Source organism: Coloeus monedula (assembly GCF_965178545.1).
Source record: "Coloeus monedula genome assembly, chromosome: 8".
Taxonomy (NCBI): Eukaryota; Metazoa; Chordata; class Aves; order Passeriformes; family Corvidae; genus Coloeus; species Coloeus monedula.
Window position 1 is genome coordinate 1,934,278 of NC_138788.1, and position 13,494 is coordinate 1,947,771.

Genomic DNA, 13,494 nt, shown 5'->3' on the forward strand with positions numbered 1-13,494 from the left:
TCCACAACAATTATCCTTACCCCAAAATGGAGTTAAATTCCTCATTTTTGTCATCCAAACATCACTTCTCTCTCTCATCCCTGGAGGTAATTCAAGGACCTCTATTTCACCTCCCCCAAGGGCATCAGCACCAGGTTAGGATATTTTTCTAGACAGCTAACAGCACAAAAATAATGAAATATTTCCAACTCTATCCCTATTTTCTACCCTTAAGAATTAATCAGTTTCTAAAAGGACAACTTTTCTCTACGACTGCTACCCCAAATTATCTCCTGCTTTTTGAAACTTTCATTTTTCTTTTTTAAAGACATAATTTTTAAAAAAAAATTACTGAAAGAGGAGAATTGAAGAGATCTTTAACAACGGCTCTGCTTCAGTCCCAACCACTGCTGATGTGCTGATAAATGGAAGTAGGAAAATAAACTCATCCACTTTACAGCTTCCTCAGTCTTTACACATTTGTCCTACATGAAAAACATGAGAATTTAAATCCATGGCATAGAAACAGCATTAGACACCAAATTGATTCATTACTTCCCAATGAAATCCTTAATATCCAAATCTGGAGAACGCATCACTTCGGAACAGAAATGAACAAACAGGCTCGAATGAAAAGAAAAATAATTTCCATAAATTTCGGTCTCTTTTCCCATCTCATGAATTTATAAACTAAATCAAATTGTCAGGGAAGAAGTGATACTTCCTCGAGCACATTTTGATGGAAGCACCTGCAGGCAGAGTAGAGAAGCAACACCTATGAGCCAACTGCTGACATGAAAAATGGGAAAAAAACATAAATAGAAGCTATAAAAAATAAAAATATTCCATATTTCATCTGACTGAAGGCATTTATCAGATGAGTAAATTACGAAGGAATTTGTGGACAGTTCTTGGATCAGAGCATTTAGAAAAATAAACCAAGTCAGCTACAGTTGGGTCTCTCTTGATTCCCTGGCACTTGCACCCTGGCACAGGCTTCCCACCCCCAGCCAGGGAGGCAGCAGCAGGAAGTCCTATTGCAGAAACTTTCCTGGAATGTTCATTGCTCCAAGTGGATTTCTATGGCCAAATTTATCCTCTTTCTCTACGTCTAATCAGTGCACTCCTAAACAGCACAGGAACGCTTTGGACAATCCAGAACTAGAGCCAGTACTGCTCACAGCACCACAGAATTTGGGTTGCAAGGGACCTGAAAGCTCACTCAGTGCCACCCCTGCCATGGGCAGGGACACCTTCCACTGTCCCAGGCTGCTCCAAGCCCCAATGTCCAGCCTGGCCTTGGACACTGCCAGGGATCCAGGGGCAGCCCCAGCTGCTCTGGGCACCCTGTGCCAGGGCCTGCCCACCCTGCCAGGGAACAATTCCTGCCCAATATCCCATCCATCCCTGCTCTCTGGCACTGGGAAGCCATTCCCTGTGTCCTGGCCCTCCACCCCTTGTCCCCAGTCCCTCTCCAGCTCTCCTGGAGCCCCTTCAGGCCCTGCAAGGGGCTCTGAGCTCTCCCTGGAGCCTTCTCCTCTCCAGGTGAACACCCCCAGCTCTCCCAGCCTGGATTCACAGCAGAGGTGCTCCAGCCCTGGGAGCAGCTCCATGACCTCCTCTGGACTCTCTCCAGCAGCTCCAGGTCCCTCCTGTGCTGGGCCCCAGGGCTGGGGCAGCTCTGCAGGTGGGGTCTCACCTGAGCACAGGGGCACAGGGGCAGAATCCCCCCCTCCCCTGCTGCCCTCATTTGCTTATCCCAGGGCATGGGGGGGTTCTGGGTCCCAGCTCTCACCCACAGCACCCCCAGGTCCTTCTTCTCTTAGAGCAGCATCCATAGGAAACCCCCTGGCTCCCAAAGGAGCCCAGGGATTAGCAGATGGAGCAGAACTGCACAGCCCTGTGATGTGGCACAGTCCCCAGCAGCAGCCACGTGGGGCACACGAATCAATACAAATCCACTCCTCCTGTTTGAATTTGTCCAGAACATTCCACAAGGGCAATAGCTTCTGACAGAAGTTACTCAATCTGGCAGCTATTGGATCTAACGGATCACCTCTCCTCCTATATAAAAACATAAAGCCAGAATAAACTCCACAGAGCGAGGCCTAATTTGAGCAGATGTTATTACAGGCCTGGGCCTGATCCAGCTCAGATTTGTACTGCTGGCTAATCTAATGTCTTAGACCTGGGATTAATGACCACAGAATAGCATCAGCACCCAGAGATTCAGCAATACACTGCTGGCACTCATCGCTAAAATCACATCATCCACCTCGACTGCTCCCTGAGCTGGAATGGCCAGGCTGGGCCTAGACCCTCGGCCTACAAGTGGCCAGATTTAATTCCAAGGTTTATGTATTGGCTGCAATACCTTAGCTTAGATCTGCACACCACACCACATCTCCATTGCCAGACAAACCAAATCCCGGGCTGGTGAAGATATGTTTGAAAAGGATGGTCAAAAGCTGGTCAAAAACATTAATAAGCACTTTAGGGAGCTGTAAGATTGTCCAAAGATGTGGGAAAAATCTACGTGTGGCCAGAGAGGCATAAAGACAATGGCATGAACTAAATTAAAAATCAACTGAAGCACTTTCTCCCTGGAAACATTTCACAGGAATGATAACAACATATAAAGTAATAATTTGAATTGTTTCCATTGTAGAAATGACGCAAAAAATAGTGCAATAGAGTAAAAGCAAAGTGTAAAGAGTCCTCAAGGTGCCTTTATGGGAAAACTGAGAAAAATCAAGACGAAATCACAGCTCGGTGTCTTTCCACACCTACACATACACTGCAAACTTGGGAAATGCTGGTTCTCAGAATCCCTTGAAGTGGTAAAACTAAGATGACTTTCCCTCATAAAGCTGATTTTGGAATGAAAGGAACCAAGAGGTGAAAGTATTTTTGTTTAAAATTAAAGAGTGAGATGGTCGTGAAGACAATACAAGAATATCATGGAATCATTTAGGTTGGAAAAGCCCTCCAAGGCTGAAGCACTCTCAAGTCATTAATTCACCCATCTTCCTGAAACAGGAGGGAAAAGTAGGAAATGAACATGGAGCCACAGCTCTTAAGGAATGCCTTTCCTGTGCTCAGGGCACAGCAACTTTCCAAGTTGATTTTACTAAGCAACTTCTCCCTTTAGCCAAAATGCCTGGGATAGCAGGACCCTTCCTTCTTGAGGGCTAATTAGTTCAATTCCAGCCCACCCTGGTGGTCACGGAGCATTTAATTAAGTAAGGAATATTCAGAGTATAACTCCCAGTCCTTATCAGCACACCTAAGCCCACCTCAGGAGGGAGGCTACAGGTTTTGTGCCTCTGGGGACATTTTCTTCAATCCCTGTCAATTGTCTCTGAAAACCCAGTTAAACCAGTTTGGACCAGCATGGAAATTGTCAGTGTGCCTCAGCAATCAGGTCCATTCTTCCAGCATGACATATAATAAAACTGAAAATAAATTGGTCCAACAGAATTAGGGGGGAAAAACCCCACAGCTTTGCTTCCTGCATTTTTGTGCCCATTTTTTTTCCCATGAGTCCCTCCCCACAGGGCGTTGTGGAAGGGGATTTGGAGCGCCATCACACATCCTCTGCCTCCCCAGGAAGTCAGGCTGATGAAAGGTTGCTGCTGAGAGAGCAGGAAGGTGAAAAGGTATAAAAATAACACCTGATCCACCCAGAGCCGTGAAAGCTGCACTTCCCTGGGTGAGACATCCCCAGGGAACATGGAGGGAAGAGAGCAGGAGGTTTTGGGATTTGCTCCCATTATTCATTAGAGCACTCAAACCATCATAAGGGAAGGGGGGAGAAAAAAACCCACCAAAAAAAAATCAAACCACGCCAACATCGACTGATTTTTCTAGGATGGGAAAGAACACAAAGCATTCCTAACTGTGGAATTTTTTTGTTCTGGATGGAGGACCAAGACGCCAGATCCTCTTTATCCTCACGTTAGGGGGATTCACTTTGGTCTGCTTGTTTCCTCTACCACAACCTCTGCTTTCTCTTCCAAATTCTAATTTAATCTCTAAATCTTTAAATCTTGCCTTGTAGAAGTCCTTTCCCAAGAGTCTACTTTCCATCAAAAACCCTGCCCAAGGATTCAAAGCCCTTGAGAATTTCAGGATGCTCCTCTGAAGGGAAAAAGCACAGGTGGCTCCACATGGAGGCCTCCAAAAATGTGGAGTACAGTGGCAATGAGAAGGTCTGACCTAGGAATAAGGCTCATTCAGTCTTTAAAACAAGTTAAAGCCAAGTCTCAAATCCAGTAACTAAATAAAAATAAATCCATGGGTGAAAATAACTCTCTGCTTATAAAAATCATCCAGAAAATTCGGGTTTGCTGTTAATACGATCTGAAATACTATCACCCAATTCAGTTCAACACAGGGAAAATCATAAAATAATACATTTATTCCTTAAGAAAGGTCAAGTTCATTCCTTCTAGGATTGCTCACATGAGCACAATCATAACGTAATTTACTGTTGTACCTAAATTACTTGATATAAAGTGATATTCATCCCACGGTGGGAAACTGTCAAATCTTAACATCTCTGCTGATCTCAGGAAGATCTTCAAAGGTCACGCACGGTACCTGTGTGCCTGACTATGAAAACAAGCAACAGTTATTTGGGAAAATATTTTTGTTCCGTGAGATTTGCTGGTCTCTGACTTCCTGTGAATTAGGAATGATTGAGCTCAATGTGCCATGGCACAATGGAACTAAGTATCTGTTTCTTAAGAGCAGGATTTTCTGTTTATTGTGCTGCCAGAACTCAATGACCACATGCACTGGATGGAATGAAATGTCCCAGCCATTGTTTTGAGATCTTGAGATCCCAAAGCCTCAGAAAAGCCATTCCAACATCAACAACAGACCCTTGGAAGCTACAGTGCAGTGCAAGAACTAAGACAAGGAGGAGATTTCACTCTTTGTGCGAGCTTGAGACATATTTGTATAGATTAGAACAGAATTAGGTGGATTTTTATTTCTTCATCTCTTGGCAATCCCAACATAAAGTTCGGTCACTGGAAATGTAGAACACCATACATTCCTTATTAACTTTTATATCACAGACTGGGTTGGGTTGGAAGGGACCTCAAAGCTCATCTCATCCCAACTCCTATGCCCTGGGCAGGGACAACCTCCCACTAGACCAGTTTGCTCCAAGCCCTCTTGAGCGTGGCCTTGAACACTTCCAGGGATGGGGAGCCCACAACTTCAACCTCTCTTTCTAAAGGTTTTCACAAAGTTTTTTTGATGGCAACATTGGTTTGGATTTATTTATAACCCCTTGTGTGGGAAACAGAGAAGCAGAAACTTCTACAAGTTTCTACAACATAAGGCGCCGACAAAATAATGCTGATGACACCCTTGCTGTTAGTACAGATTTATTTCTAATGAGTAGGGAGGATGAAAGGCTACAAGAGATGAGCTCTGGCAGCGAAACCATTTCAGCTGAGGGGGTTACTCCACCGAAACTGAGCAGCCCACAAATGGAACACATCAGAATACAACAGCAGCTTGCCAAGAACCAACGCATCCAATTCAAAGAGCACAACCATCTTTGTAGCCCTCTTTTGGACACTCCTGACTGCAGGAAAAACCACCCCAGGAGGAGAAAAGAGCCTGGTTTTAACAGCCACCCCAGAACCAGAGCTTTTCAGCACACAGGTGTGTTAACGATTTATTGAGGGGCTTTACCCATAAATGCATTTATCCAGCCGACCTTGAGCAACTCCAACAAGGAATTCCCCCGGGAATAACAGCAGAGGGGTTCCACCAGCATGACCTGGCTTTGTTCACCATCTCAGGTGCCCGTATCTGATAAACCGCAACCACACACGGCACAAAACCAGGCCCAGCTTGCAAGGTAAAAAAAGAAAACCCTAAACACACAGAATAAAAAGCAGGAAAGAGTAGTAACTTACTCTCAGGAGTAAGCTGATTGTAACAGGGTAAAGCACTTCATCCCATCACATTACTCTGACAAATGCAATGCTCAGACCACAGATCAACAACCTAAGAACTCTGTGACTTGACAGGAGAAGTAAAATACTAAAAAAAAGGGACATCCATTTTCTTTTTGAAATTTCTGACTTCATGCAAGTTCTGCCATTTCAGAGGTGTCCATAAGCTCATGTTCTTAAACTTAGAGTAAACCAACAAGCAATCTTCCAAAAGCCACATGGGAAACCCACAAGACCACATTGTTAACACTCCTGTCATGCTGCAGAGTAAAATTTCAGCTTTACCCAAACACAACAAAACCAAAGACTGACCAGAACTTTGTCCTCTGCTACCATCCCACTGACTTAAGAAAAAATTAAGAAGGTCTATTTGCAACAAAAGCCTTAAAGACTAGTTAGAAATAATTTGTTGTATAAATAATTGTGGGGCACTCACCGTTGCGACTCTCCTCGTCAATGGGAACTATTGTGGCTGGAGGACCTGTTCTGGCCAACTTGCAATCTATAAAGATGAAAAGAAGGGTTATTTCTCATGGCTGAAGTAGGATCTCGGGGGTTTTGTCGTTAGGGTTTTTTTTAAAGTTAGCATATTTGGCATGCTGAAGGCAAGTATTCCCTTCAATGTGATGTGGGTATGAGCTACAACTGATAGTAAAGTTACACTCACAAAGGATCAAAATCGGAGCTGTTTGCTTATCCCTTACTCAGACTGCACATCATAGACACACACCCCTCAAATCACAGAATCATGGAAGGGTTTGGGTTGGAAGGGCCTTAAAAATCATCCAGTGCCACCCCTGCCATGGGCAGGGACACCTCCCACTGTCCCAGGCTGCTCCAAGCCCCAATGTCCAGCCTGGCCTTGGACACTGCCAGGGATCCAGGGGCAGCCCCAGCTGCTCTGGGCACCCTGTGCCAGGGCCTCACACCCTCCCAGGGAAGGATTGTGGTCAAATTCCACCACAATCCAGTTGGATGGCTACCCTAATGAAGTTTGTGTCTTGCTCTAGAGATCCCATCAGGAATCTCGGTGTCTGTCAGGACACAGGGAATAAGATGGTAATTTAACCCAAAGAAATAACAAAGGAATGATTAAAGGGTATAAATCATAATTAAAGCTTCACAACAGAAACAAACATAATTTGAATTTAATTGCAACGAAAAAGGATCTACTTAGTGAATGGAATTTTAATAACTCTAAGGAGAACACAAATGAAAAGCAGACGAGCAATGTTCGGGACGTCATATTTTGCCATCTTACCCTCATATTGCCAGTCTGGAGTCAAAAGTTTAGTCATCAATGGAAGCAGAGCAGAATAACAAAAGAAAATAAGTAAGAGTTTGTTGGTTTACTCAAAAGAGAGGTTCAAAGATATCAAGCAGTACATGCAGAGCTAGCAAACGTATAAGTGTAGCCTTAAAATACATAAAAGCATGATCACCACGTGTGATGACTGTATTTTAGTACCAGCCGGGTTTTCTACATTGAACAGCAGAAAACCAGTACCCCCTTTAAAGCACATGGAAATAAAAGTTCATTAGGAAGAGCTTTTCATTTTCCAAGAGCCTCACTGACTCAGCAAGAAAAGAGACAACCATTCTTCTTCCCAATCCACCACACAGGACTGCCTGAGATTGCAGCCCATGATTTTACAGATTTTAAGAGGTTTCTCTGATCCACAGCCCAACCAAACTGCATTTGTATTAAATGGTACCTTCTAATCAAGTTCTGAATTCAAAATAGGAAATAAATACTCAGATATTACTGGTTTGTTTTGGTTTTTTGGGTTTTTTTTTACACACAACAAGAGAAATTTTCCCAAGAGAAAATCATCTGTAAATTAAACACAAGAGCAAGCTGAGGTAAATTCTATTTCCCAGCTTATGGTAAAAATTACACATTCATCAACTTCAAAGGACCCACACTGCAGCTTGTTACAGCCTCAAATTACCCCAGCACAGACAAGGCCTACAAAAGGAGGTGAGAACAGTGATGCATTTGCTCAGATCTCCATTTAGGTGAAGCCCCTAAAGGACACCTCTACATCACTGGGATTTCCTGAAGCAGCAGCTTTGTGTCGCTGATGCTGAGTTCAACTGCAAGGCCAAACATCTGAACATCCAAAGATTCATCCATATGAACAGTCTGAATAATGCTGGAATTGCCCAAGCACAGCACTGTGTGCACACAGCTCTGCAACAGCCCCAGCGAGGAGAGCCCAGAGCCTGTGTGGCCAATGTGCTCAGGGCTGGGCACTGCCCAGGGCAGCAGTTCTGCCTCCTGGGCAGGGCAATTGCTGGGCTCAGGCCCTGCCCGGTGCTCTGGTGCCATTGCTGGGCCCCGGAGCAGAGCCTGGGCCCTGCTCGGAGCCCTCCCTGCAGCCAGGGACAGCCAGGGCTGAGGGCCCCTCTCAGCTGGGGCTCCTCTTGAGCCTGAGCAGCCCCAGCTCCCTCAGCCTGTGCTGGGCACGGAGCTGCTCCAGGCCCTTCCTCAGCTGCGCAGCCTCCGCCGGCCCCGCTCCAGGAGCTCCCTGGCCCTGCTGTGCTGAGCAGCCAGGGCTGGACACAGCACTCCAGAGGTGCCTCCAGGGCTGCCCAGAGGGGCAGGATCCCTCCCCCCCATACAGATATTCAGAAATAGAGGGAGCTGCTGTGGGTGCCCCTCACTCGCACTCCTCACGTCACTGCCTGTAGAGATCCACCACCACACTGACTTTGCCGTCACAGAATCATTCGTGTTGGAAAAGACCTCCAAGGTCACCAAGCCCAACCTGTGACCTAATACCTCTGTGCACACTTCACCATTTCAAAGTGCCCTAGACAGTCTAAATAAAATTATGAATGCATGAACTCTCCCTCCATATTCCTTTCATTCTTCTATGGTCTACTTTGATACATAACAATTGAAAATTTTCTCTTTGTTTCCTTTTTAAGAATTAAATTAACTATTGTTATATTTTAAAGCTTTTTCTTTTGCAGGCATTAACAGAGCAAATAAATCACCTGGAAAACCACATCTTTCATACCACTGTAGTTTCTTATGAGTGCACTGTGTGAGAGGATAAGAAATGTTTGAATTATCTACATGAAATATGGCCTTTGATTTTTTTTTCCCCCCCGGTCTTATTTTTTCCACTGAATACAATAAAAATTCCAGGGCCATAACAAAACCAACTCTAACTTTTTTTCTAGAGATTGTGTTATCATTTTCTAGAGGTTCAGGATTTGGGGAACTGAAAGACCCTTCAACAAGCTGTTAATAAGGGCAAAGAAGCTCAATGATAAAACTTTCATGCAACATTGTTTTCAACAGTGACCACCACACACACAACCAAACTAAATACACAAATAGAAATCCAAAGCAGGGACAATTTTTCAGTCTAAAAATTGCATATATCTCACTAAAAGAATACTAATGATTTTTTTTTTAACTCCATGAGCTTTTCCCCCATCTTCTTTGTTTCCCTGATGATATTTTCTCCCTGCTGAGTGTCCCAGTGAAAAGCTCACCCAAATTAGACCAACTTCTATTTTACAGTCAATAAGAAAACTATCAAAATTACAAGTCAAATACATGTTCCCATGTTGACAACTTTTCCCAAAGTTGGTTTTCCATCAAACACATCCAAATTTCCAGAATAATAATCAAAGCATTCTATAGTGAATTAAAAAGGAATGTTCAGCATTTAAAAGGAATGTTCAGCATTCCAATGTGGATCTCAGGAGTCACAGAGAAAAGGCAGGGCTGGCCAGTGAATTTCAGCAGTTTGCAGAGGATTTATTGCAAGTGTGAGCAGGTGAAGCAAGAAAATTTATCATGAGATAAATTTCAGTGAAAAGAAGAGATTAGAGCAAGAGCCGGAACTAGGGGAGAAAAAAACCCAAGCAGGATGGGAGTAGGAAACTTGTGGATTATCCACATGGCACCAGTAAGAGAATTGTGAAGAAACACAGTTTTCTTGCCTAGACAAGAGTTTACAGATTATTTCACCTAATTTCACCATGCCAAATCGCAAATTGCTTTTGCTTTTTCCGACACGTCACCCTTCCCTTCTGCAGGAGCAAACCTAACAAAGCCACAGCCTCAGCTCCACATCCACCGCCATACACTGAACAGACAAATCTAAAACTTCAGCCTGACACAGATTTCCAATTCAGAGACAGTAATTTGAATTAAAAACCTTAAAGACAAGGGGTAAGTTGTAAATATATGGGTGGTACCTTTTTTCCCCCTCACAAAATAGAATCAATAAACAGCAGTATGAGTTCAATAAACCATAAGCTCAAGCACTGTGTTGTACAATCAGGCACCAGCCAGAGCCGGTGGGAATTTCTGGGGACATGAAAAAGAACATCTTTGGACTGAGCCAGGTGCAGAGAAAGGTTATTCCCATTGTCAGGAGGATGGAGAATCTATCCCATAAGATGACAAAAGTTGGAATTTATTTAATCAAGGAAAATGGAAGCTCTCTGGAAATACACTTGGGGAAGTTAGTAAGGAGGGCAAAGTAAGTTCCTTGAGCTAAAGAGCAACACCAGTGAGCAGTGTCCCTTGGGAAAGGGATTCCATGAATTGTCCTCAGCGATGTTATGTGGAAGAGGCTCAGTTTTCAGGAGAATCCCAGAATGTTTGAGTGGGAAGGGACCTCAAAGCCCATCCAGTGCCACCCCCTGCCATGGGCAGGGACACCTCCCACTGTCCCAGGCTGCTCCAAGCCCCAGTCCAGCCTGGCCTTGGACACTGCCAGGGATCCAGGGGCAGCCACAGCTGCTCTGAGAATTCCAGCCCAGCCCCTCCCCACCCTGCCAGGGAACAATTCCTTCCCAAGATCCCATCCAGCCCTGCCCTCTGGCACTGGGAAGCCATTCCCTGTGTCCTGGCCCTCCACCCCTTGTCCCCAGTCCCTCTCCAGCTCTCCTGGAGCCCCTTTAGGCCCTGCAAGGGGCTCTGAGCTCTCCCTGGAGCCTTCTCCTCTCCAGGTGAGCACCCCCAGCTCTCCCAGGCTGGCTGCAGAGCAGAGGGGCTCCAGCCCTTGGAGCAGCTCCGTGGCCTCCTCAGGACTCGCTCCAGTTGTCTCAACTTTTTTCTCCAGTATTTTGTTTAAATGTCCCTCAACCGAAATGATTCCAGCACTAAGACTGCTTTATTCAACCTAAACAAGCACAGAATAACTGCAGCCCCAAAGGTGATTTAGGAAGGAAATATTTCCCCAAGATTTTAAACCCAGAGAGCAGAAAGGTGCCCCATGTCAGTGTGTGGGCCTTGGTAGAACTCTTTTGGCCATTATTTCACCTCTTCCGATTTTACACTGCAGTTTATTACCAGAATGCATTACCAGAACATGCCTTTGTTCCAACTTTCTCAACAAAAAACAAGCTGTCCTTGAAATTCCTAGGCGTAATGGAGCAGTTTTTGAAGTCAAATCATGATAAATCAAACACTCTTAAAAAAGGAAAAGCATTCCATAAATGAGCTTCCCTCCCTGCAGTTTTCATGACGCATTTTATGTTTAAGCAGCAATGCTGGTAAATGGAATCCTGAGGCAGCACCGCTCCTGCCCCAAACTCCTTACAGAAAAGGCAACCAGAACTTACTAAATAAAACAAGCTCTGAAGGCTTTCCTAAGGCCTTGCAGCAAAAGCATTTCTGTTCCTGTGGTTAACTTCTCTGTTTTTCCTAACAGTGCTTCTGCTTTACCCTCCTGTAATCAAGAAGAGGGAATAAATAAAGGGCCTCTCTCCTTGGGAGCAAAGTAAGAAGCTCTTTAGCAAACTCACCATGTAACAGTGTCAAGGCTCAGCTCTATTTGGTTTCTTCTGGCTAATTTTCATTATTTTAATTTCTAATTATTTTTAATGAGGTGGCTCAGCCACGGTCCTAGACGAGCTGCTCAGCAAGGTCAAACAGCCTGAGCAGAGACAAACACAACAACTTGGACAATCAGGTATATTCCCAACAGAGACCTGCTGGATCATCTTCCTTTCACCTTTGAAACACCTTCAAATCCCCTTCCTATCCAGCAGTTCTATTCCTTGAAGGACTTCTCTCTGTTTTACAGCTAAAAGAACAGAGAATCATCTATAAAAATTAAAACAAAGGTTAATGAACCAGCTAACAATAAACTCCCAGTGTGGGGAGCCAACAGGCTCTGCAGACACCTGAGAGGAGAGAGTCTCCAGTGGGAGGTGGCCCTGCCCATGGCAGGGGGGAACTGGAAGATCTTGGAGGACTCTTCCAACCCAGACCAGCCTGTGACTCCATGGTCACACAAGCTGGGGTTTGCCTGACAGCCAAAGGTCCCCTCCAACAACCACTGCCCCACAGCTATGGGGGTTTGCAGTTTCCAGCAGCTCCCTTTCTCCTCCTGAGCTCTTCTCTTCATCCCCACCATCCCAAAGGCCATCTGCATCTTCACAGTCCCTCTGCCACGGGACTGCCACCTCCAAGGGGACCAGTTCCTCCAAAAAGGGCTTTCACAGGACTTTCCACACTTGTCTCCTGCTCCCAATCACTGGAAGGACTCTCAGACTCACAGAATGGTTTGGGCCGGAAGGAACCTTTGGGATCATCTGGTTCCAACCCCTGTCATGGGCAGGGACACCTTCCACTATGAACAACAGGTTAAGGAGTAGCTGGAGACACCTGAACTCCTATAGCACTCACTGTGTGTGGAGGTTACGAGGCTGCAGCAGCTTTTGAAAATCTCTCCTCAGGAACTTTTGTGAAAAGCCCCACACTCACATTTCTGAGGTGTCTCACACCCACATTTCTCAGAGGCCCCACACTCACATTTCTGAGGTGTCCCACACTCACATTTCTGAGAGGTCTCACCTCACCCACACTGAGATTCTGACAGTGCTGGAGTCAAGGCAGAGGAGTCACAGCCACCCAAAATTGCCTATATACTCCCCTTAATAAACACAATCACTTGGAAACCCCAAATAACCACTCATACTTCCTATATCCCTAAAGTCCAGCTCAATAAAACATTTGAATGGCCAGGGAGCAGTGTCAGGAGAGGGCTGTTCTGGTCTTTGAGTCACATGGCTTCAAAGTTTAATAAGAAAAGCAGCTTGGCCCACAAAGCTGTAAAAATTTAAGTGGCTTCAAGCACAAAAAGGTCCCCCCCAAGACTTGAGAGGGGATTTGTTTTCCTATTAACAGAGCACAACTTTGGGAAAAGTTCAATAACTTAGTCCTACCCCTCTAGAGACAGAAGGAGTTCTACTTTGACACAAAAAATAAGTGAGTAGCCCTGCAGGGAGAACAGCACAATCATCTGGGAAACAAAGAGCCAGCCTGAATCTTCCTGGGAAAAACAAACAGTTATCCTGAACCTTCCTGGGGAAACAAAGGTATCCTGAACCTTCCTGGGGAAACAAACAGTTATCCTGAACCTTCCTGGGGAAACAAAGGTATCCTGAACCTTCCTGGGAAAAACAAAGGAATCCTGAACCTTCTGGGGAAACAGTTATCCTGAACCTTCCTGGGAAAAACAAACAGTTATCCTGAACCTTCTGGGGAAACAAAGGTATC

The 13,494-nt window shown here is 45.0% G+C and overlaps 1 protein-coding gene across 3 annotated transcripts in view; it reads right to left on the reverse strand.

Annotated features, from left to right (window-relative positions):
* PCDH15 (protocadherin related 15) overlaps positions 1-13,494 on the reverse strand; it is a gene marked incomplete at both ends in the record, with an annotated part of 282,257 nt that overhangs the window by 248,240 nt on the left and 20,523 nt on the right. For 2 of the 3 annotated variants that reach the window (XM_082286268.1, XM_082286266.1), the window contains one exon: positions 6,394-6,459. In XM_082286268.1, the coding sequence (XP_082142394.1) occupies positions 6,394-6,459 (66 nt within the window). Of the gene's footprint in view, positions 1-6,393; positions 6,460-7,218; positions 7,234-13,494 lie in introns of all 3 variants that reach the window. The other variant, XM_082286267.1, reaches the window with a different exon arrangement.